General features: G+C 32.4%; 2 protein-coding genes across 2 annotated transcripts; both read left to right on the top strand.

The window, feature by feature from the left end:
• The first annotated feature begins 5,515 nt into the window (after positions 1-5,515).
• LOC118042947 (UPF0481 protein At3g47200-like) lies at positions 5,516-9,335 on the top strand. The gene is made up of 2 exons (XM_035050719.2): positions 5,516-5,804; positions 7,787-9,335. The coding sequence occupies exons 1-2, from the start codon at positions 5,694-5,696 to the stop codon at positions 9,191-9,193; spliced, it is 1,518 nt and encodes a 505-aa protein (XP_034906610.1). The 5' UTR covers positions 5,516-5,693; the 3' UTR covers positions 9,194-9,335.
• Positions 9,336-12,557: 3,222 nt separating this feature from the next.
• Positions 12,558-15,680, top strand: LOC140954898 (UPF0481 protein At3g47200-like). The gene is made up of 2 exons (XM_073405897.1): positions 12,558-12,633; positions 14,807-15,680. The coding sequence occupies exon 2, from the start codon at positions 14,844-14,846 to the stop codon at positions 15,678-15,680; it is 837 nt and encodes a 278-aa protein (XP_073261998.1). The 5' UTR covers positions 12,558-12,633; positions 14,807-14,843.
• The last annotated feature ends 7,621 nt before the right edge of the window (positions 15,681-23,301 follow it).

The raw sequence follows: 23,301 nt of genomic DNA, 5'->3' as shown, positions 1-23,301 counted from the left end.
TTTGATATAAGCTCTTCTAATTTCATCTTGTTGATTAATAGGATGTTTCCACACTGGAATTCGTAACCCAGGATCTCGTTCAAGAGTATTAACATCAATTTCAACTCTTTGAGATTTGAGAGGGGGCTGTTCACTATGATTTGACACATCAACATTGGAAGGAGAATGTCCTTTACTGGTTGATGTTTGTTCGTTTGGTTTAAAGAATGAAAACATAGTTTTTCCTCTCTTGTTTCCTTGATTTTCCATTATAATTTATAACCTATTTAAGTAAAAGGGATTAGGGAAATCAGGTGCAAGATGAAAAGATACTAATACCACAATAAAATATTCATAAAATACAGAATATAAAAGGATAAACTAGTGATGCAAACTATTGGGAGATTTGGAGAACTTAACTTTGAAATAACTAGTAAATTATTAGTACTAGACTACTAGTGTGTTAACATGCATTAATTTCTAGGGTACAGTCTACTGTTTACTCCATTAACAATCTACTGTAATGAATGTGAAACATTAAATTCAAAATGAAAAGTCATGGTTTGTAAATTCTTACCTGATGATTTTACACTCTTGCGGCTCTTTGTATAGATTCTTCTTCAAAATTCAAGCTAAAATTGTATATTGTTGAGAAGAAAAATAGCTAAAATCCCAAGTTATTTAGAAGATATGTAATCTAATTAATTATTTATATTTAGATAAATTTACTATAAAATATAATAATTAATTAGTATTGCAACTTGCAAGGAAAGGTGGGTGGCTTGCTAGGGAAACTAAAGTGGCGGCTAATGGCTATGTATTGCAAGGAAAAGTGGAATATTAGGTTTGCAATATAGGAAGAGTGTGCTGTCTAAAACTTAAAAGGAAAAGTGGACTTTTAATTTTTTTTTGACCTGGGCTACAGCCCTCCTTAGCCTTCTACAAGGCTCCGCCTATGGCTATAATCATAGTCGTGTATACCGACAGATACATTTTGTCGGCATCTATAGGCATTTGGTGACAGTTCACAATTACATACAGACTTACCGACGGATGGTGCGAATTCAAAGGGCAGGTATTAATGCACCTCTGACTGCGTGCACTTGCCGACAAAATAACCAACGGACTGCGAAAATTATGGAGGGTAATTAAAAAAATTAATGTGAAATTCAAAATTTACTGATGGATTTTTGAAAAGTCACGAACGAAATAATTTAAATAATATTATTTTAATATTATGTCGGTAAATCCGTCTGTAAAACTGCGCTATCAATCCCAGCGACCGCTCGTTTAGTTCATTTTCCCTCTACTTTGTTTGAGAGTTCTCTCGTTTTTGTTTTTTTCCTCTCATTTGCTGCTAAATTTTTGTTTTTTTCCTTGTAATCTCTTGTTCAATCTTCATCAAATTATAAGGTATATATTTCCATTTAATATGCTTAATGATTTTTTTTCTTTGTTTTAGTTATTGTTATGTTTGTTGTGTTTTTTGTTTTGGTGTATTTTTATAATGTAGATAAAGTCTTGAAATAAACACATTATTCAGGTAAGCATTTTTCATTCCTAAAGTCTATAGTTTTTTTTTTTTTAAAATTGTTCAATATATTCTATTGTTTGTATTACCATAATAATTGAATACTTTCTTGAATTTTAATTGTTATTGTTGAATTTACCTTGTAATTAGTAATTGAATATATATATGAATAAATTTAATTATTTTATCTCAATTTTACTCTATTATTGCATGATATGTGTTTAATTATTTCCATTGATTTTAATTGTTATTTGTATAGATGTTAGGTTATATATAAAGATTTTTAACTTTGCAAGAGATAATGAGTGTGTGATAGAACTTACATGTGTTCTGAACCACGTGGCAAATTGTTCATCTTGTAATTAAAAGATTTGAGATTCGGTTAGCTATGAGTTATTGGACAATAAATATTGTTGATGTTGCCTACAAGGTTGTTCCAAATTATATGACTGTATGATATTACATTATATAAAGAGAACATTCTTAACAAAGTTTAATTAGTAGTATATATATACTTACTGAATAAAAAAGTTTCAGCTCATCACAGTTAAATAGAACATAATTGTGTGTTTGTTTGAACTCTAGTTTAGATAAATATTTTCCCCTTACGGTATTTTTAGGTGTAGGTCATCCACGATTTGAGAATATTGACAAGTTTCCACTGTAAGGCACATCACCACCATCATCATGCCGTGGAACATGATTGATTCTTATTCTCAAATGAAGTTCGAAATAGTACAAGATAAATGTTGAGATATCCTCAACAATATAGGCCTCACATATCAAAGCCTCAAAATGCGCCTTGTTCTTAACTTTTTTCTTAAGATTAAACAAGTATTTGCATTGAATTAATAAAATATTTTCAATTAAGAAAAACAAAGAAAATATTTTTATATATGAATTACATTGCAACTGTAATATCTAACCATTCAAATGCATACATCCATCTATACTAGATCGGTTCTCCAACTTTTGCCTCAAATGGTAAATGTATGGGGAGATGCTCCATTGAGTAAAAAAAATGATGGAGGGAATATCATCTCAAGTTTGTATAGTGTCTCGACGATATTTGTTTCAAGCCTCTCAATGTGATCAACATTCAACTTATTGAAGCATATCTATCTAAAGAAAGGACTGACCTCCGTGAGTGCATCCCATATATCTTTTGGTAACAAATCATGATAAGCTAATGGAATGCGTGTTTGCATAAACATGTGGCAGTTATGACTCTTCATTCCATACAATATGTATTCCTCTATATTAACCAACCTTGATATGTTCGAGACATGTCCATCGGGAAAAGACAGACTCTTAAGCCATTTATAGACTAGTAGTTGTGTATTTTTCTCTAATACGAAGCTTACTCTTGGTATTGCAACCCGTGACCCATCACAAACCAACTTTATATTTTTACGATTACATAACAAAGCTATATCAAATCTAGCCTTGATGTTGTCCTTTGTCTTTCCCTTTACATCCATGATGGTGTTGAAAATGTTCTCAAACACGTTCTTTTCTATGTCCATGACTTCAAGGTTATGGCGGAGGAGATTGGTCTTCCAATAAGGAAGCTCCCAAAAAATACTTTGCTTTACCTAATTATGGGTCAAATCAAAACAAAAAAACTTCTGTTTACCTGACTGGAGACCAAACACAATGGCACCGTACTCTGATACAACATCATGCAATTCTTCACCAGAAAGAAAAGGGGGTGCAACATCCTTTTCAACTCTGCCAACAAAGAAATCATTTTTGTTCTTTCTATACCTGTGATTCGGTTGCAAGAAACAATGATAAAGTGTCTCCATGCTTCGTCGTCAGAAGGATGCACCATCACTTCATCAACCGTATCATGTGATTGGTGTCATGTCATGTGCTTAGCAGTCCTTGGTGATGTGAATAACCTCTGCAGTCTAGGTGTGATTAGGAAGTATCTAAGCTTTTTATATGCCACGAGAGTCTTTTCCCTGCCAGTTCTTGGCTTGTAACGAGAATGCTCACATGTGATGCACTCAGTCAGCTCACCATTTTCAAGGTAGTATAACATGCATAAGTTAGGACACATGTTAATTTTCTAGTATCCTAAACCGAAGGGTTTCATCATGGACTCTGTAACATAGAAGTTCTCTTTCAGTTTGTTCCCTTCAGGTAAAATGCTTCTCGCCCATTTGATAATTTTGTCATAACCGGCCTCAACAAACCCGTGATCTAACTTGATGGTGAACACCTGTGCTACGGCCGATAATTTACTATGGTTTGTGCAGTCATCCCAAAATGGTTCGTTAGAATCTTTCAACAAATCAAAAAACCTTGTTGCATCTGCATTAGGTTCTTGTTCTACGATTGGACATTGATTGACATTACCTTGATTCATTCTCATTGCATCCATAACCATATTCCTCTAAGGATTATTGTCACACGTCACCCGTGCGGCGTCGACTGGTGATTTTTTCGTTCTTCGTTTGCGTTTGATTCGTTGGGAGTCACCACCTAGTATTTCGTTAAGGGCTACTAGGAAACCCGAATGTACTGGTCTTGTCAGACATTCGTGGGCAAGGGACTGGTTGTGATTAGGGAGGGTATTAACACCCCTAACGCACCTTACCTGAGGTAAGCTGCTTCGTGGCTTTGACGTGTTAAAGAAGTTTTAAAATTTTGTCTTTTCATCAGATATTAGAAATACAACTTACGTATAAGTTAATAATTCTTGGCCGTGAGCAAATCAAAATATTAAATTCTTCTTTATTCTTTGCAATTTTATCATAAATAAAAAAAACATTCATAAAACAAATGCAAACACACACATACACTTTCACTATTTTTGTTTTTTTTCTTTTACATCCACATTACAAATTATAAAAATTCAAAATATATACAAAAATTACATTAAACAATTTAAAAATTACAAAAAAAAAAAACAAAGAGCCACTAAAATAGAAGCAGGAACAGTGCGGCCACAAGAACAGTGCTGGAAGGCTTCTAGGGTTGCCAGAATAGTGGCGGCACATCTTTCCCACGCGCCATCACCATTAGCAGCGCATGGGTTCACGCGTTGCCGCAAGAAAGAACTTGGAAATAGTAGATCAAGAACGACTTCTTCTCTGTCTTCCTCAATAAGTAATGAAGTTAATTTTATTTTTATAATGTATCCATCACTTTAATTTTATTGGTATTTATACCTATCAAATATAAACATTCAAAGGATATAAGAAACATTAGATAAAACGAATCATTATTTATTCTCCTTTTTCTCAACATTATACAACATTGAAGTTGGTTCACTAGGCTGTGAGTTATCAATATTTGCTCTTTTTTTCTAAAAAAAAAATCAGTTCTTCTTATTTTGTTCATGGTTCAACCTAAAATCAAAACATATATCATGAGAAAAAATTGATAATTTTGGTGGCCCTGCTAAAAACAAAACATAAGAAAAATCCAAGTATAATTAAGACAAACTAATAAAATATATCTAATTAATTATATATAAAAAAAAACATCACTATAACAAGAATTCAAAAACACATTTGATAAAACTAGTAGATCCGAGCAAAAAAACAAAAAGAAGCAAAAATAATAGAATTATAAAAAAACCTCATCAAATTCTTAACAAATATATATAAAAAAATCAAAAATAAATTTTAAATTTGAGGGTTAGTGATGCTCAATTACCTTGATTTGTTTGATGAAAGAAAAATTAATTGATGGAGCTATGCTTCAATCTTTCTATTTGTGATTTATGTTCTTATTTCTATATTTTACCTTATATATTAGGGCTGCAGAGAGAGAAAACGGTAAAATTCATTCAGCTAAAAAGTTATTTATAACTTTGTACTTTTTCTTTTCACGTAGATAGTTTTAAAGTTAAAAGATAACACATATATTTACTATTAAAAAGGCCCACTTATTTAAATATTACATCTTCTCGCACTTAATCACTAAGCAATAAAAAGCTAACCTACATAATTAGTCATCATATTTTTTCTTTATAAGGGCCGGGTCCTTGCTTGCTTCCCTTAATTCCGCCCCTGGATTCAGGATTCAACATTAAAGGGCTAAAATGAAGATTTAATATTCTTACAGGGATTATTATGTACAAATATACTTGTCTAGATCCGCCCTTGTCAAGCTAGAATCTATATAGCATATAGAATTAAGTCCCTTAATTATAGCCATTGTCTTGTGCATGTGGGTAGACAAGGCAAGAGACTTCGAGAGAGAGGGGGGAGAGAGAGAGAGCGGTGGTTCGGTGCTTGGACCCTATATACAGACACAGTCCTCTGATCTCCGTCCTCAGGTCAGCACTAACTTGTTCTGTTCTTTGAAATGTTTAGTTTTTTGAAATTTTATGTTTTGGATTTGGTTTAAGCTCTGCAGACAATAGGTGGTTCGGTGTATGTAGTTCCATTTATTTTATTTTATTAAAGTTGGTTTGCTTAATTATGTTTTAGTTTTCCAGCATATATAAAAACATTTTGTAATAAATTTTGTTGTTAAAGTCATTAATTGAACTATGAGATAGCTATAGAGCAAGACTTGATTAGTGGTGGTCATCAAGTGATTATCGGTATCAATACCCATTGCAGTCACTTTCATTACCCATACTAATTTATTTAGGAGAACTAGCTACATATCTAATAAAAACGGGCAACAGTATTACAAAAGAATAAAAACAAAAAAAAAAACAGAAAAAAAACAGATTGTACCCAAACAAGGAACAATAAGTATTTTTTATATATAAAAAAACTTGTAGTAATGTGTTTTAAGTGATTTGTTGATTAAGTTTCATCTTGGCATCTCAAAGTCATCAAATGCTTTATTAAAAACATTTTATAATTATTTGCAGTTTTTCCAAGCATATAATGTTCAAGTTTATCATAGAGGAATGTGTTCTAGTTTATCTACTAAAAGAGTTCCATCTTTGTTAGGAAAAATCACAAACTAATTCAGAATACCTAAATAAACCTGATGTGTCGGAATAGCGCACAAAACACTAGTTAGGTTGTTCTAAATTTAATTTTTATTATTTTGAATTATAAATCCTCATTATATCGTAATTATATCAATAAATTCTCAGCTAAATTGATTCATATACAACACATGTCCTAGTATTTGATCAAAGCTAGATAGATCACCCAAGTAGCTAATATTTTTTTTTCTATATTTGTTCTCCATATAAAAACACATTAAATATATATTAAAAACTCCTAACAAATTAGGCTGAACCCCTCTCTCTTTATATGGGTTTAATGATCCCACCTGGATCAAACTAAACAAAAATATATAGGTTATCTTGCAGAATTCGAGGGAAACCAGCTAAACATTTTCTAGCTTGCATGTTATTATAAATGTCATGTCTTAAATTTTGATGTTAATGTCACTGAACTTGTTATTGAATCTCGGAGGTTCAACTTGAGATTACTACTAGTTAATTTGCCTACTTGTTGCTGCCTTTTTAAAATTATTTTATTGAATTCTATGGTAATTAAAACAAATATTCCAATAAAATCAAATGCTTTAAGTTCTTTGAACAAAACATCTATTTCTCTGGTGAGAATTTCTCTATGAGAAAAAATGTCATTTTTATTAGTATCGCTCTTTTATAAATCAAAACATAAGTTAATTAAAATAAATATTAATAAAAAATTCAATGATTTAAATGAATAAGAAAAAAAAATACATATTCCTTTAATAAAAAATATCATTCATTTTTTATGAAAAAAATACGTTTTGTTTTATTATAAGCATGAGTTTTTTGAAATTAAAAAAAAAATAATTATTTGGATAGTTTCAACTTTGAAATAGTTGATCACCCCTTAAATAGAAGATTTGATCTTTAGAAACTATTTATTCAAATTCTAAAACAATCCTAAATTCCCTGTTTTTTTTTTAGATCATTTTGATGTGAAGATATCAAAAATAAATTTTAATTTTATTATTATTATTTTGATGTATTTTCAAGTAATAAAAAATATTTTAAAAAATAATCTCTATCATTGTTTTAAACACCCTTAATTAAAGAGCTTGATTAAATACTGATATGAATCAATTTTATTTGATAGCGTGAAATTTGGTTATATACATGAACAAAATCTAGCTAATTATTTAGGCTATTTAATGTTATACCAAGTGAGAAATAAAGAGAAAAGGATGATTTAAAGTGAGAGGGGGTAGAGAAGGAGAAAATGTGTTACAGTGAAAAAGTTTTGAAAATTTGTGATATTCAAAACCGAACTGTGTATCAGTGTATCCCTTCCATTCATTCTTGGTTCGTTTCAGCCAACCTGCAGACTGGAAAAGGATAAGGTTACTGCAAGTGCTGCAAACATGGAAAACGATATTGAACAGGAAAGAGCATCAAATATGGAAGAGGATAAGGCAAGTACTCCAAACAAGGGAAAAGATATTGACGTGGGAAGTGCTTCAGACATTGAGATGGCTACAAATATTTTGGCAAAGCTGGAAACTAAGGTGAGACGGATGTCCTTTCAACAGAGCGGTTCTGAATTCCGTAGATCTGAGTGCTGCATCTACAGGGTGTCCAAACCGCTTCGAAACGTAAATTGGAAAGCCTACGCTCCAGTACTTATTTCAATAGGTCCTCTTAACCGCCAAAATATAAGACTAGAGGCCATGGAAAAGGAGAAACTGAAATATTTCAAAAAGCTTACTGAACAGGATGGCATGGATGGGAAGAAAATTATTGATATTTTGATCAGCATTAAGAACCAAGAAGAGCGTCTCCGACACTGTTATTCAGAGAAATTCAAATTAATCAAGAGCCTTGATTTCGTAAAGATGATCCTGCTGGATGCTGTCTTCATCATTCAGTTTTTGTTGGAGTCATATGATCATGATAACGGTCCTAAGAATTTTGAGCCCAGGATGACATTTGACATCCGAGAAGACTTGATGCTACTTGAAAACCAACTACCACTCTTCATTATTCAGGAAATATATGACCAGGTCAAGCCCCCTAGCCAGGATGCTACAGCCATTCCTTTTCTTGATCTTGCTACGTTTCATTTTGGAAAGTACACGTTTTCACAAGGGGTAGAAACCAGCCCTGGTGTAAAGGGAAGCAGGCATTTCACTGATTTACTAAGGAATTTGATGTTGAATGGAGCCATTCCGCGAAGTTATAGCTTGAACCCTATCATGCTGAAATATAGTGCCGTCATGCTTCGCAAGGCAGGAGTCAAGTTTCAGGCCACCCAAGACAAATGCTTGGTCAACATAAAATTTGAGAAAGGAGTGTTGAAAATACCACAGTTGGAAGTTGATCACTGTTTCGAACGTCTTGTACGAAATATCATGGCCTTGGAGCAGTGCTGCAACCCGTTTGAAGCTTACGTCTGCAGTTACATTAAGTTTATGGACCATCTTATCGACAGTGCAGAAGACGTGGGTTTGCTAGTCCGAAAGGGAATCATTCTCAACTGGCTAGGTGAAGATGCCGCAGTTTCAAATATGATCAACCATTTTTGCGAAAATATTGGTGACAATTACACTTGTTTTGGTGATATCTCTCAAAAGATAAATGCCGACTATGAGAGCCGCTTTAACCATATGAAAGCAACCTTGAAACTTGTATATTTCCCCAATATTTGGAGTGGTACGGCAACTGTTGCAGCAGCTACCCTGCTGATCCTCACTTTCATACAGACTATAAAATCGTTCTTGTAAGATTTTATCTTGCTTAGTTTTATTACTTCTACGTAATGATTGATTGGATTGTTATTGTTAATTTCCTCAAAAAATTGTTGTTCAATTTTGGGTTGATGTAGTTATGAACTAATAATGTTGTAGCAAATTCTTGTTGTATTGTCCTAAAATTGAGTTTGTACTTGTGCCCTGTGTGATGGCTTTTTTAAAGAAAAATTGAAGGACAGATTAAGGTGTTGGATGTGAGTTGATTTGATTCCATGATATGTTGTTCTATAATGTGACTTTCCTTGTTATCATGAATTACCAAAAAGGGTGAGTTTATTGCCATTAGGATTCCTTCACCAGTCAACATCTCTTCACTAACACAGGATGATTTTTGGTCCCCTTGTCACTCCCATGAATCATGTTAGGTTCTAAGGTTCCGCTACTGTTAATACCCTTCCTCAAACCGTGCCAGGGCTAGAGGCAAATTTTTCCCTTAAAGTAGTATGAAACACTGGATTGTCAATGATAGTCCAACTCAAAACATATATGTTTTGGTGAGAATAAAACATTAGATTAACTATCATATGCAGAGTAATGAGATTGTCACAGTAGAGGATTGGTGGAGAAGAGAGGGGAATGTGAAGATCTTGGGGACTGACTAGTGGTTAAGATGATATAGAATAAATTCTAGGACGGATGATCTATGTGGTGACAATAATTGTACATTGAATGAGATTGCCGATAACTTGGTATGTTTATTTATAAAGAAAACTCTGTTAAATTTTCAATAGAATTACTTATCAATAAACGAGCATGTTTATTTGTGTATAAATACGAAAAAACAATTGTCATGATAAGAAGACACAAAAACTTATATTCAGTTGAAAATATGAAATTATTGTAGTATTTTTATATTTAACATTCTCTAGAGGATAGGAGTGTTACATTATCCGACTTTTTTTGTAGACCTTCCTTATTGCTGACCTTTTTTCATTTGAATTTTATGGCGATGGATGACTTATCTTGCATCTGACTTTGCTCTTTCATCCCTCAAAGCATCTTCGATAAGATGTCGTTCCACCACATTGAGTAATTAAGGCTAATTTAGAACTCTTTTTGCTGCTTCTTGTGGATTAAAAGATGTTGCCCTAGTCACTTCTAATGATGTCTAGCTTGGCCAAAGAATTAGCCTCTTTAAATAGACCGATTTACTTAGCTAACTCTCATGTTCTTGGTATGTACTGTACTTTTTTAATTTGTCTAGTTACCAATAAAGATGAGTAGCTGATATAATCAATCAAGTCGATTAACTGGACTCATGCTTTGTTATCACAGCTCATAAAATAAGTCGAGCTGTTTACTCAAGGAACTTTTCATCTGAAATTACTCTGATGGAGTGTTTGATAATTCTTTACCCATGTCTTTTTATCCGGGTTATTCCATTCTTCATTCAAAACTAAGGGTGAGCAAAAAAACCGATAAACCGATTAAACCGAAAAAAAAATAACCGAAAAAACCTAACCGAAAAAAAAACAGAAATAACCGATTAAAAAATCACAAAAAAATTCCAGTTCGGTTCGGTTTCGATTTCTAAAATCTGAAACTGATTGAACCGAACCGAACTGAACCGGTTCAACTAGTCAACACTTTAAAAAAAAGTAAGTATAAATACAACATTTTCTAACCCTAAAATCACATTTAGCAGTCGCGCCTCTGCATATCACTCCCTCCCTTTAGCCCTCTCCTTAGCCTCCCCTTCTCTGTATATCCCTCCCCCTTGTCTGCATATCCCCTTCCCTTCCCTCTAGCCCCCCTTCCCTTTACTCTTTGTAAACGTAAAATTATAAGCTTTATGGGGTGCTTGCATGATGTGGGTAAGTGTCAAGTGGTGGATTTTTTTTCCTTTCATTACCCCCCCTTTTTTTTCTATTGTGTTTCTTATCTTTTACTGGCTTGTGTGGCTGAGGGTTTGGACAATTTATTCATACAAGTTTCAGCCAACAAACATGATATCTTTTGTTTATTATGCACAACAGAAGTTTTGATTTGGAGGCTCTTGTTTTAATTGTGGGTGGTCGGGACATGGAGCATCAAAATGCCCAAACAGTGAAGATTTTTAGTTGCCTTCTTCGACGTAGGAATTAGGGATTTTTTTGGGACTGTGAACAAGTTGGAATAATTTTGGTTTGAACCGGTTTGGAAGGAAAAAAAACCGAACCGAACCGAACCGAAATTAATCGGTTTGAACCGGTTTTCGGTTCAGTTCGGTTCAAAAAATAAAAATAAAAATATTTCGGTTTGGTTATTTATTTTGGTTCAAAACCAGACCGAACCGGAAATGCTCAGCCCTATTCAAAACCAAACTAAGAGGCCTCATATTAAATCACCATAAAAACCGTATAATTATTGAATTTTATTCCTAACTCTCACCTAAGCCAAAGTTCTAACCCCAAATCAAACCCAAACATAGCAGCTACCAAGCTTCTAAAAAAGAAAACATGGCTTCATAGGGCCATATCTCATTTCCTCCACCACGCTCTCCCTCCTTCTCTCTCAAATATATTTTGTTTGGTCGCTTTATTGTTTTAATTGGACATGAATTCACTTCTTTAGCAGCTTGTACGTAGGTATAGGCAGACATTAGTTGATTCAATATAAGGATAAGCATTCTATATGTGAAGTTTACCTTTTCCCTGTAAGGGTGCAGGGTTTATGTAGTTCCATTTTTATTTTTATTTTTATTCTTTCATAAAAGAACTAAACTAGATCCGGTCCCTTTTCTTAACAGAATATTTCAAGCAATTGAATAGGATAAACCAGTTTTTTTAAGTGAATTGATAAGAAGCTCTAGATATTCAAAATCAATTTATCAATGGGCTATTTATAAAAACAATTGCTTTTTATATATATAAAAATATAATAATATATTTTAATTAATACCAAAATACATTAACCTGTCCCATTGATGGCTTTTTAGTCCTACATGCTGTCTTATCGTTTAGAGAAAATTGTTTAATGTACGGGGAGGGGGGGTATAATTATAAAGATAAACAAACGTTGTTTTCATTTTGGGGTCTCCCTTCATCCACTTGAAATTTTTATCCTCTCATGTTTAGTGGGACGGTGAGCCTAAGATATTTGTAGGTAATCGGTGATTTTTTTTCATTAAAATATTATCCTCAGATATAAATAAGATAGATCCAGGATTTAACATTAAAGGGCTAAAATGAAGATTTAATATTTTACAGGGATTATTATGTATAAATATACTTCATCTTTTAGAAATAATTTTAAAGTTAAGGGACTTTCCTAGATCCGCCCTTGCCAGGCTTGAATCTAGAAAGCATATAGAATTAAGTCCCTTAATTATAGCCATTGTCTTGTGCATCTTAGGTGCTGCAATATATATATAGGAAGAGGCTTGCTGCTTGGGACTCTATTTACAGACACGATCCTCTGATCTCCGTCCTCAGGTCAGAGCTAACTTGTTCTGCTCTTTGAAATGTTTAGTTTTTCGAAATTTAATGTTTTGGATTTGCTTTAAGCTCTGCAGACAATAGGTGGTTCGGTGTATGTAGTTCCATATTTATTTATTTATTTATTTTAAAGTTGGTTTGCTTAATTATGTTTTAGTTTTCCAGCATATATAAAACATTTATATGCGATGTAATAAATTTTGTTGTTAATTTCATTGAACCTGCTGTGAAATGATCAGAGGTTCGACTTTAGATTTCTATGGGTATTAAGATAGCTATAGAGCAAGACTTGATTAGCGATGGTCAACAAGTGATTATCGGTATACCCATTGCAGTCACTTTAATTAACCATACTAATTACCCATATCTAATAAAAATGAGCAACGGTATTACAAAAGAAATAAAACAAAAAAAATTAGAAAAAAAATCAGATTGTACCCAAACAAGGAACAATAAGTTTTTTTTTTTTTAAAGTAGTAGAATGTGTTTTGAGTGATTTGTTGATTAAGTTTCATCTTGGCATCTCAAAGTCATCAAATGCTTTATTAAAAACATTTTATAATTATTAGCAGTTTTCCAAGCATATAATGTTCAAGTTTATTATAGAGGATTGTGTTCTAGTTTATCTACTAAAAGAGTTTCATCTTTGTTAGAAGAAATCACAAACTAATTTAGAATACTCAAATAAACCTGATGCTGTAATAGCGCATAAAACACTAATTAAATTGTTCTAAATTTAATCTTTATTATTTCAGATTATAGATTCTTATTATGTCGTAATTGTATCTATAAATTCTCAGCTACATTGATCTTTCTCTCTCACTATCAATTTTTCTGTCAACTTTAAAGGACGCTCGGATATTTTGTCTGCGGGTGAGTGCGAACAGCGTTTTCATTATGGGGTTATTATGTACAAATATACTTCACATGCATTTGACTATCTGCTCAGTGGGTTGATCGGTGGGTTTTTATATATATATAAAAGACTATCTGCTGATAGAAAAAAAGATGGATCCAGGATTCAACATTAAAGGGCTAAAATGAAGATTTAATAATTTTACAGGGATTATTATGTACAAATATACTTGACCTCTTAGAAATCATTTTAAAGTTCACATTTATATATTTATAGCCATTTTCATATGCATTTGGGTAGATAAGAGACTTAGGTCCTCTTTAGAATGCGGTTTAAACTGTGTTTTTTTTAAATTTTAATTTTTTTTATTTTAAATTAATTATTTTTAATATTTTTAAATTATTATATATTTTTAAATAAAAAATACTTTGAATCGCAACGGTATTTAAATAGATACTTAGAAAGAGAAGGAGGGAGGGAGAGGGAAAGAGAGAGAGAGAGAGGTGCAACAATATATAGGAAAGAGGCTCACTGCTTGGGATCCTAAATACAGACACAATCCTGCTGGGTCCGACTTTAGATTACTATGGGTAAAAAACTTTAGTTAGGCTGCTCGAAATCTGATCTCTGCTATCTAGATTATAGATCCTCATGTCGTAATTGTATCTATAAATTCTCAGCTAAATTGATCCATATACGACGCATATAGTAGCATTTGATCGAAATTGGATAAATCACCCAAATACTATTTCTTGGAAGCTAATATTCACATATAGTAGTATTCCATAATATAAATTTATACAAGTTTTAAGCTTAAAAGATTTTTATTTAAGGGAGAGTGTTATAAAATAATATAAATTATATATTAGTATTTTATTTAATAGTTTAAATTATTGGGTTAAGATAGTTTTTCAAGAATAACCTTTGTGTAAATGCATCATCGATCCAAAGAAATTGAATAACTTAAATGCTTCAAATTTGAAAAATCTGAAAATTAAACACCATGCATGTAAACAAATTTTCACACAAATTGACGTTTAGGTGATAACGAATGAATCGATGGAGTGTACATACGTTCCAAAAATATTAAATGACTGATCAAGAGTAATTACAACAGTTCATCTGTTTTTTTCCAAAAATATTAAATGACAAATATAGTCATGAAGTAGTATGGAAAAATGTGTTTTGATTTTGTGAAATAACATAGAAATCACTATATTAGTTAGGTAAAACTATATCTCAAAAAAAAAAAAAAACTCTAAATTGAACTTTATACCTTCCATTGATTCTAGGTTTGTTGCACCGAACCTGCAGACTGGAAAAGGATAAATTTACTGCAAGGGCTTCAAACATGAAAAACGATGTTGAACAGGCAAGGGCATCAAACATGGCAGACGATGAGTCAAGTGCTCCAAACAAGGGAAAAGTTATTGATGTAGGAAGTGATTCAGACATTGATAAGGATATTAACAACTTAAGTGCTTCAAACAAAGGAAAGGATACAGCAAGTTCCTCAAGTATTTCAAACCCGGAACTCAAAATTGAGATGACTAGCAGGATTTTGGAACAGCTCCATGATAAGATGGAAGGGATGACCTCTCAACAGGACCGGGCTGATTGCTGTATATACAGGGTGCCCAAATCACTTCGAGGCGTAAATTGGAAAGCCTACACTCCACTACTGATTTCAATAGGTCCTCTTCACCGCGAGACTAAAAGAATAGAGGCCATGCAAAATCATAAATGGAGATGTTTCAAAGAGTTTACTGAACAGGATGGGATGAATGAGGAGAAAATTAGGGATCTTGTGATTAGCATTCAGAATAAAGAAAAGTATATCCGAGTCTGTTATTCAGAGAAATTCAACCGAATCAGTAGCTGTGATTTCATAGAGATGATCCTGCTGGATGCTGTCTTCGTCATTAAGTTTTTGAACGAGTATAAACAGCCTAAGCATTTTGAGCCCAGGATGTTGTTTGACATACGAGAAGACTTGATTCTACTTGAAAACCAACTACCTGTCTCCATCATTTGGGATATATATTATGAGATCAATCGCGATCTTCGAGATACAACATCAGAAGATGCAACATGGGAATCTTTTCTTGATCTTGTTACCTATGTTTTTGGAAAGCACACAGGCGATATTGCTACGTTTCATTTTGAAAATACCACGCTTGGAATTTGATCACAGCTTCGAACGTCTTGTACGAAATATCATGGCCTTGGAGCAGTGCTGCTACCAGCGAGAAGCTCACGTATGCAGTTACATTAAGTTTATGGACCATCTTATCGACAGTGCAGAAGACGTGGGTTTGCTAGTCCGAAAGGGAATCATTCTCCACTGGCTAGGTGACGATGCCGCAGTTTCAAATGTGATTAACATTTTTTGCGAAAATATTGGTAACAATTACACTTGTTTTGGTGATATCTCTCAAGAGATAAATTCCCACTATGAGAGCCGCTTTAACCATACGAAAGCAACCTTGAAACTTATATACTTCGCCAATATTTGGAGAGGTACGGCAACTGTTGCAGCAGCTATCCTGCTCATCCTCACTTTCATACAGACTATAAGTTCCGTAAAATCCTTATAATGATTTTATCTTACGTAGTTTTATTGCTCCTACGTTATAATGGATTGGATTGTTATTGTTAATTTCCTTTGAAAAAAGTTTTAAATTTTGAGTTTGTGTAGCACAATAATATTATGGTAATCCATAGATATTATGGATGAAAGCTAGCAATTTAGACTAAAATTTCTGCTTTATCCATGGTCTAAGCTGAATATTACCTAACAAATTAAATTTATTGGATATGAGCCCAAATTAAATTAAAAACACAATCCAAATACATTTCTTGTAAAAAACAAATTAACTAAGGATATTTTAAGTAATTTTCATTTTAATTTTTCAAAAATATCCTTTAAATAAAAGATATTTAACATAAATTACACATAATTCGTTTATAAATAGACAATAAATTCACCAAATCAAAGACACAAGCATAAAAACATAGATGACATTCACATGATGTCAGAAGTAAAATGATTCGTTAACAGCATGGTGTTAAGCTGAATGAATAGCGAAGAAATTCACTGCAAAACATTCACACAGAATTTGACAAAAAAGAGCACAAAGGAATGAATGCTAGTTTTGTTTTCCGAGACATGCATCCTGATCCATGATTCTTCAGCAGCCATAGCTCAATTTTGTTCTTCTTGAAGCAACAAAAATATATAGAGATTTTGAATCTCCTATGTTCATCTGTCTGATCTAAATTAATTAAACAAATCGCTGCTACCAATACCTTATTAATCTTGATTTAACCTTGTAATTCATCGAACTTTGTTTTTAACATTGATAATATCTTGGTGAGACCTAATTGGGTAGTGTTAAGAAAACTTTTTTTTAAATACCATTGAAATTAAATACCATTCATATTTAATTTAAAATAACATTTCAAATTGATTTAAGTAATCTACTAGTTGACTCAGCAACCAAATGGTTCAGATTTAAAATGGTGTTTGTGAATATAATAGCGATTACTTTTCAAAATATATTTTTGTTCAGAAATATATAAAAATAATATATTTTTTTTATTTTTTAAAATTTATTTTTTTGTATCAATATATTAAAATTACATTAAAAAAAATATTTAAAATTTATCCCAACTGAGCTATAATCCCAAATGGGATCAAGCCCCGGATCATAAGTTAGATCTGAAAACTATGTTCAATAACATAAAAACTTTTTAAACAAGGATTGCCATTGAACTCTCCTAAAATAAATAAATAAATAAGGAAAAAACGAGGACTGCTGTAGCTCACAGCATTCAATCTGCAAGCTAACGTTTGCACGATAAGGTAACATTTAATATCATAATGATTAAAAAAAGAGAGAGAAAACATTATAATATCATAGCCATGTCTACCAGTATCAAATTAAGGCTCTGTTTGTTTGCAGGAAAGTGGTTTTCCAGTGTTTGGTTGTGCTATGGAAAATAAACTGGAAAATAATTTATTAATGAATTAAATTTTTTTTCAAGTTTATCTAATATATATAAAATATTTAATCACTTACAATTGTCATAACCCAATTTTGATCTTTTTATTTTTATTATTTAAAAAAAAAAGATGAAAATAAAAATAAAATAAATGAAGGATGAATTAAAATTTGGGTTAAGGGCAACATGATTGGAAGTTTAAAGATTTAATTAAACTCTTGACTAGTTTAATTAATTAAATCAAGGGTTTAATTGGAGAATTGATTTAATTAAATTTTAAATTATTTTAATTAATGAAATCAAGAGTTTAATTGAAGAGTTAATGAGTTTGAAGACTTAATTAAATTTTGATTTAATCAAAAACCCATTACTTAAATAAAATAAACCAACTCTTTTCATTTTAATTCACTGCTACAGTAGCAGCATTGAATTATAATTCGCTGCTACAGTAGCATTGCAATTTAATTCGCCGCTACTGTAGCAGTGAATTAAAATGCGATGCTACTGTAGCAGTGTATTAAAATTCACTGCCGCACGTCAAAAAAAAAGTGCTTTCCTTTCCTTGAAACAAACAGAACAGAAGAGAAAATGTAAATTATTTATTGGTTGTTCAATCAACGCATAAATGCTGCATAATGGACCAACTTAACTTGTGAATCGCATTTTTATCTGATAGGAAACTCCCTTTGATGGTATGTTTTCAGTAAAAATAATTTTTCTTTTTTTTTTCTCGAGTACAAATAACTGATAAACTTCAAAAATTATGTTTAAATTTATAAAATTAATATGAAAAATATTTAAAATTTATAAAATTATTTAAAATATTTTATAAAGAATAATCAACAAATGAGTTCTTCAGACTATTTCAACTACCACTACTCTGTCACAAATACGATGAAACCAGCCTAGAGAAACCACAGCAGAAGGCGGCGGCGGCAGAAATCAAGAGGAAACAACCGCAATGAATCGACAGTAGGAGGAAGTTTCTACTTTCTAGCAGTAGGTTGGTGCTGAATTAAAGTCCTTGTGGAAAGTGGAATTACAGCTGATGTAAGTCAGCATTCTGACGTGGGTTCCATGCAGCAACTAGATATGATTCAGGGAGTATCTAAAGGAGAAGGAAAGTCTAGAAAAAAAAAAAATCAGAATTACAGTCGGCGAAGATAATATTATTCAGAACTGGAATTACAGCTGCAACCTCGGTATTAAAGAATCACGAAAGATAGGATCTTTTCATGATAAAAAAATCTTTTAAAATAAATATTTAAACTTTATTATTTACTATATATATATATATATATATGAATTATTTCTTAATTTTTTTATATAAAATATTAAAATCTCAAATATTTTTTTTTTAATTTTTTTAGGTTGATTTTTATGATCTAAGACTTGGCTTCTTGACTGAATCATCCCCAAACCAAGTTTAATATTTGTAGCTGCTACTGTTATAAACATCATCTCTTTATTAAAACTATTAATTTTACTATGTTATTATTGAAATCATCACCATTATATTTATATCATCACTGACAAAAGCTATCACAAATATTACCATGATAAATCATGATCATTTAACTTTTATCATAATTTTTTACTTATTTATTTACAAGAAATTATAAAAATTTATTAGATGAAAATATTTTATGTTAGCAAAATATTAACCTAAACCAAACTCCCCGTGAAAATATATATAAAACATATTTCATAAGGTCCACAGTTTGGCGGTATCTTATATGTTGGATATTTCATAGTTTGTCCACTTTTGTTTTTTTTTAATTAGTGTTGTTAAAAGAAAAAAGATACAACCATCACTAATTATTGAAACATCAAGTAGTGCCCAAAAAAACAAATTAAGACATTAAACAGAGAGCCTTACCTTTTTGTCCTTAACCAACTGTTCATTTCTCAATTATATTCCACACAATAAAAAGATTGATTGGGTCTCTAATATTTAAAGCATTTCACAACTGGGTCCTTCCATGCACATTTTACGCAACAAAATGATGCTATTTTTAAAAATTATTTTACATTAAAAAAAAAACTAAAAGGGATAAGTTAAATACTCTATATACACTCATAATTTACTGCAGATTTGCAATGTAAATTTTCTTTTCCATGAAGAGTATAAGCAATGAATATCTCTCTATGACTTGCAAACATACCTCCATTCAAACCATTAAAAATTAACCAAACGGTGAAATTAAAAATTCAATATTCAATGCCAAGATTATAAATAATAACCAATAATGAAATTAAAAACATAATCAATATTCAATGCTAAGATTGTTCGTAAAAATTAACATTGCTACAGTTTATAAGAATTAAAATATAAAAATAGTATTTTTTAAAAAAAACATTTTTTTTTCCGTGTCCATGTGCACATATATTTTTGTATATATGAATATATAAAATATGTCTTGTCAATACTAATATTTAAAATAAATATGTCTAATTAAAATGGAGGTAGCCAGATAGGATCTCAAGTTAACAAAGTCGTAATATGCGGCGTCGCGGTGAATATTCCACTTCAATCTAAATGTATCTATCTGACAAATATTAGGAGAGTAGAAATTCTTATCTTTTATTAGTGAAAAATGGAATGTGAGTCACCACCTAATATTTTGATCACTAAGAACTCTAACTGGTCTCATAGATTGGGTATGGGGACTGATTGTGTAAAGGTAACATATTAGCACCCCAAATACACCTTACTTAAGGTAAAATGCATTGTTTGATTGTCTAATAAAAAGCTAAGGTGTTATTATATTTCTAATTGTTGGTCTGTCTATGGTTAAATAAAAGTTCTCCTCAATAAGGAGGTCTTTATCTTATTGGATAAAAACATAGCTGTCTAACATCTATATAAACAAAACTACAATTTTAATATCAGGAATACATTTTACGTATAAATTCGTAATTCTAGATACTAAAAGAAGATATAAATATATTTTTTAGAATTTTTGAAATATTGGCCTAGTTTCTCATAGCTCTAACAAACTTGTTATTAAAGCCACAGAGCATGCTAAAACCTTTTTTGAATTTTATTTTTTTTGTGTTTTATGTATAAAAAAAACAATATGATTTTTATAAAACAATATGATTTATTTTTTTTACGAAAATCAGATATTTTAATACCGGATTTGTATCTTTACGGTATAAAAATACAAACCAGTATTAAGCAAATTTGATAAAACATATGCTGGAAAATCAACAAATTTTTTAAGGATTTTTTTCAGAATTTTTAATATATATATATATATATATATATATATATATATATATATATATATATATATATATGGGCTGGCCCACCTAACTGGGTCGAACTTGGCCCAAAAGGGTTGGGCCGATAGTTCTCTCTGTTTTTTAGTCTGGGCCAGACTATTTTTTTATTTGGCCAAAAGCGGCCCAAACATTAGGGTTGGGCCAAAACCAGCTTGGCCTAGAAAAGGAAAGAAACGGGGGGGGGGATTATTTTCCCCCTTCCATCCTCCAATATGCAGAACAATATTCATTCTACATGCAAGAGGAGATGAAGAGAAATAAAAAAATGGAGGGGGAAGAAGAGTTACCTAGTGTAGAGGAGGCAGTGCCTTACTAGTCTGGCTAAGGACGTGACTCGCGGACAGAAGCTCCGGTCGGCGGTGCTACTATTACAAACAGCGGAGCAAGAAGTTACTGCTCTTCCCTTCTCCATCATTTTCTTTCCTCTTCTTCTGCTACATATCCCTTTCTTTTATTTTTCCTCTTTGTCTGTTTTTTTTCACCTCCCGTTCCTCTTCCTATTACATTATCGTCCTTCTCAGTTAGCTCTTATGATCCCTCTCACTTATCTCTCACAGTCCCTTTCCCCTATTTCAAACTTTCTTGTCTTCTTCCCTTCCTCTCTCTATTTCATCTCATTTCTTTTATATTCTCTCCATCCTATTGCTTTCTTTGCACATATGCCGTCACTGACTCTTAACTCCTTTTCTCTATTGACATTAGACTTGTTCGATCCGGAGCGATTTCCAGGTTAAACTTGTACTGCTTAAGGAATGCCTCTATCAAATCTCTCCAGCTCCTAATCCTAACACTGTCTAACCTCATGTACCAGCTCAAAGCAGATCTTATCAGGCTATCTTGAAAGAAATAGATTAGCAATTTATCATCACAGATTACTTCTGCCATTTTGTTGCAGTGGGATCGAAGGTGAGTGTTTGGGCATTTTAAACTAGTGTATTTAATGAAATCTGGTATCCAAAAATCCTTTGGCACCATGATGTTTGGTACCAAACATACTTTGACTGCTCGCATAGGGTCAAACCAGTCATTAGCCTCAATTGCCCTTAATCTTTCTTCTAAAGCAAACAACTTGTCATGGTCCATCAAACTAGTAGACCTATTATTTGGGGTTCACTCTGTCGTTAAGTCCACGGTGATTGGAGCATGAGTTTGCTGGATAAGGGTGATGGACACAAAATATTGTTCATTGGCCGAGTTTGCCCCCTGGTTTTGAGATGCTTGAGGGATATAAGCTGTTAGCGGTTGCGTAGATGTTTCTTCCCCATTTTTAGCTCTTAAAAGTTGCTCGAGTAGGTTGGTCAGCTGAGCAACTTCATTTTTTACGGATTCTAACTCGGTCTGATAATGTGACTCTAAGTGAGCTCTTTCTTCATTCCCCATCCTTGATCTAGACTGGATGTGGTGGACTTTGGATGTGGGACCTATGTTTCACGATCTGGAATGCATATGATAAATTAAAAACAAATGTGTGAAGGAGGGTTTGCCAAGTTCTTATCATAGTAGCTTAACAAAACACATTAGAAAGAAAGATAGGTCATGGCCTTCTTATAAATAAAAGTCGCTCATACAAAACTATAATAGAAAGGGGCCTTATACATCGCTACCCTTAAAAGGCATTTCCCTTATTAGCTAAGTCCCCAATAAGGAGGTGATGGCCCCCACGTACTCTCGATACTTTGAAGCATAATTTCCAACTTGGGTGGCTTGTTATTGCAACCTTTCCGTACAATGGCTTGCTTGCTCGACCTGCTTTGTCATATGTCTTATCTTATCATGGAAGACAGTGTTATCTGTGATTATCACTTCGTTGCTGGCTCCTAAGGCTTCATTATTTCTTTCCAATATTCGAACCATAGCCTGCGACTGTGCCCACTTATCCCTTGCCCTTTGTAGTTCTTCTCTATCAATATCCAGCTTGGCTATTTTGGAGTTAATTTTAACTATAAAGTTGTCCATGTAGTCTTAACATTCTTGACGCTCTTGCTTAACCTTACTCAGCTCTTTTTCCATTTCAAAGTAATGGCTTCTCAACTCCCTCAACTCTTCTTCTTGTATTTCGATCTCAGATTGTATTTCGATCTCTCATATCAGACTTAGTGGCTTTCCTTGCACTTCTCTCTTCCTCAAGATACACCATATATTGAGCCTTGATCATTCTTTCTTCTTCTATATCGAGTTAGACTAGCCGATTCATCTCTTTTTCAACTTCTACCTTCTTTAAAAGAATGCTCCTTCCATTTTTCAAGGAATCCATCATCTCTTTATCAACATTCATCTTGCTTTTTGTTGATCTCTTAACCTTAGCCAACTCTTTTTCTGTGAGCCCATTCTTGTTAACCAACTCATCATATTCAGTTATTCGATTCCTTAACTCAGCCTGAACCCCTTTTGCTATTTCTTCAGCTTTTAATATAGTGAATGGCCTTGTTGGTCTATTTGTACTATATGGCTAGGATTGATTTCTTCTTTGGTTTGATTGTAGAGGATGATGATTGTTCGCTCTTCATTTTAAAGCA

Source organism: Populus alba, chromosome 17 (genome assembly GCF_005239225.2).
Source record: "Populus alba chromosome 17, ASM523922v2, whole genome shotgun sequence".
In the NCBI taxonomy this organism is placed as follows: Eukaryota; Viridiplantae; Streptophyta; class Magnoliopsida; order Malpighiales; family Salicaceae; genus Populus; species Populus alba.
The sequence above is the reverse complement of the archived record's forward strand: the minus strand, read 5'-3'. Positions and strand labels throughout refer to the sequence as shown.

Coding starts and splice junctions, on each gene's coding strand:
- LOC118042947 (XM_035050719.2), top strand. CDS start 5,694: ATGTGGGTAGACAAGGCAAGAGACTTCGAGAGAGAGGGGGGAGAGAGA. Junction 5,805..7,786: donor CCTCTGATCTCCGTCCTCAG/GTCAGCACTAAC, acceptor GGTTCGTTTCAG/CCAACCTGCAGACTGGAAAA.
- LOC140954898 (XM_073405897.1), top strand. CDS start 14,844: ATGAAAAACGATGTTGAACAGGCAAGGGCATCAAACATGGCAGACGAT.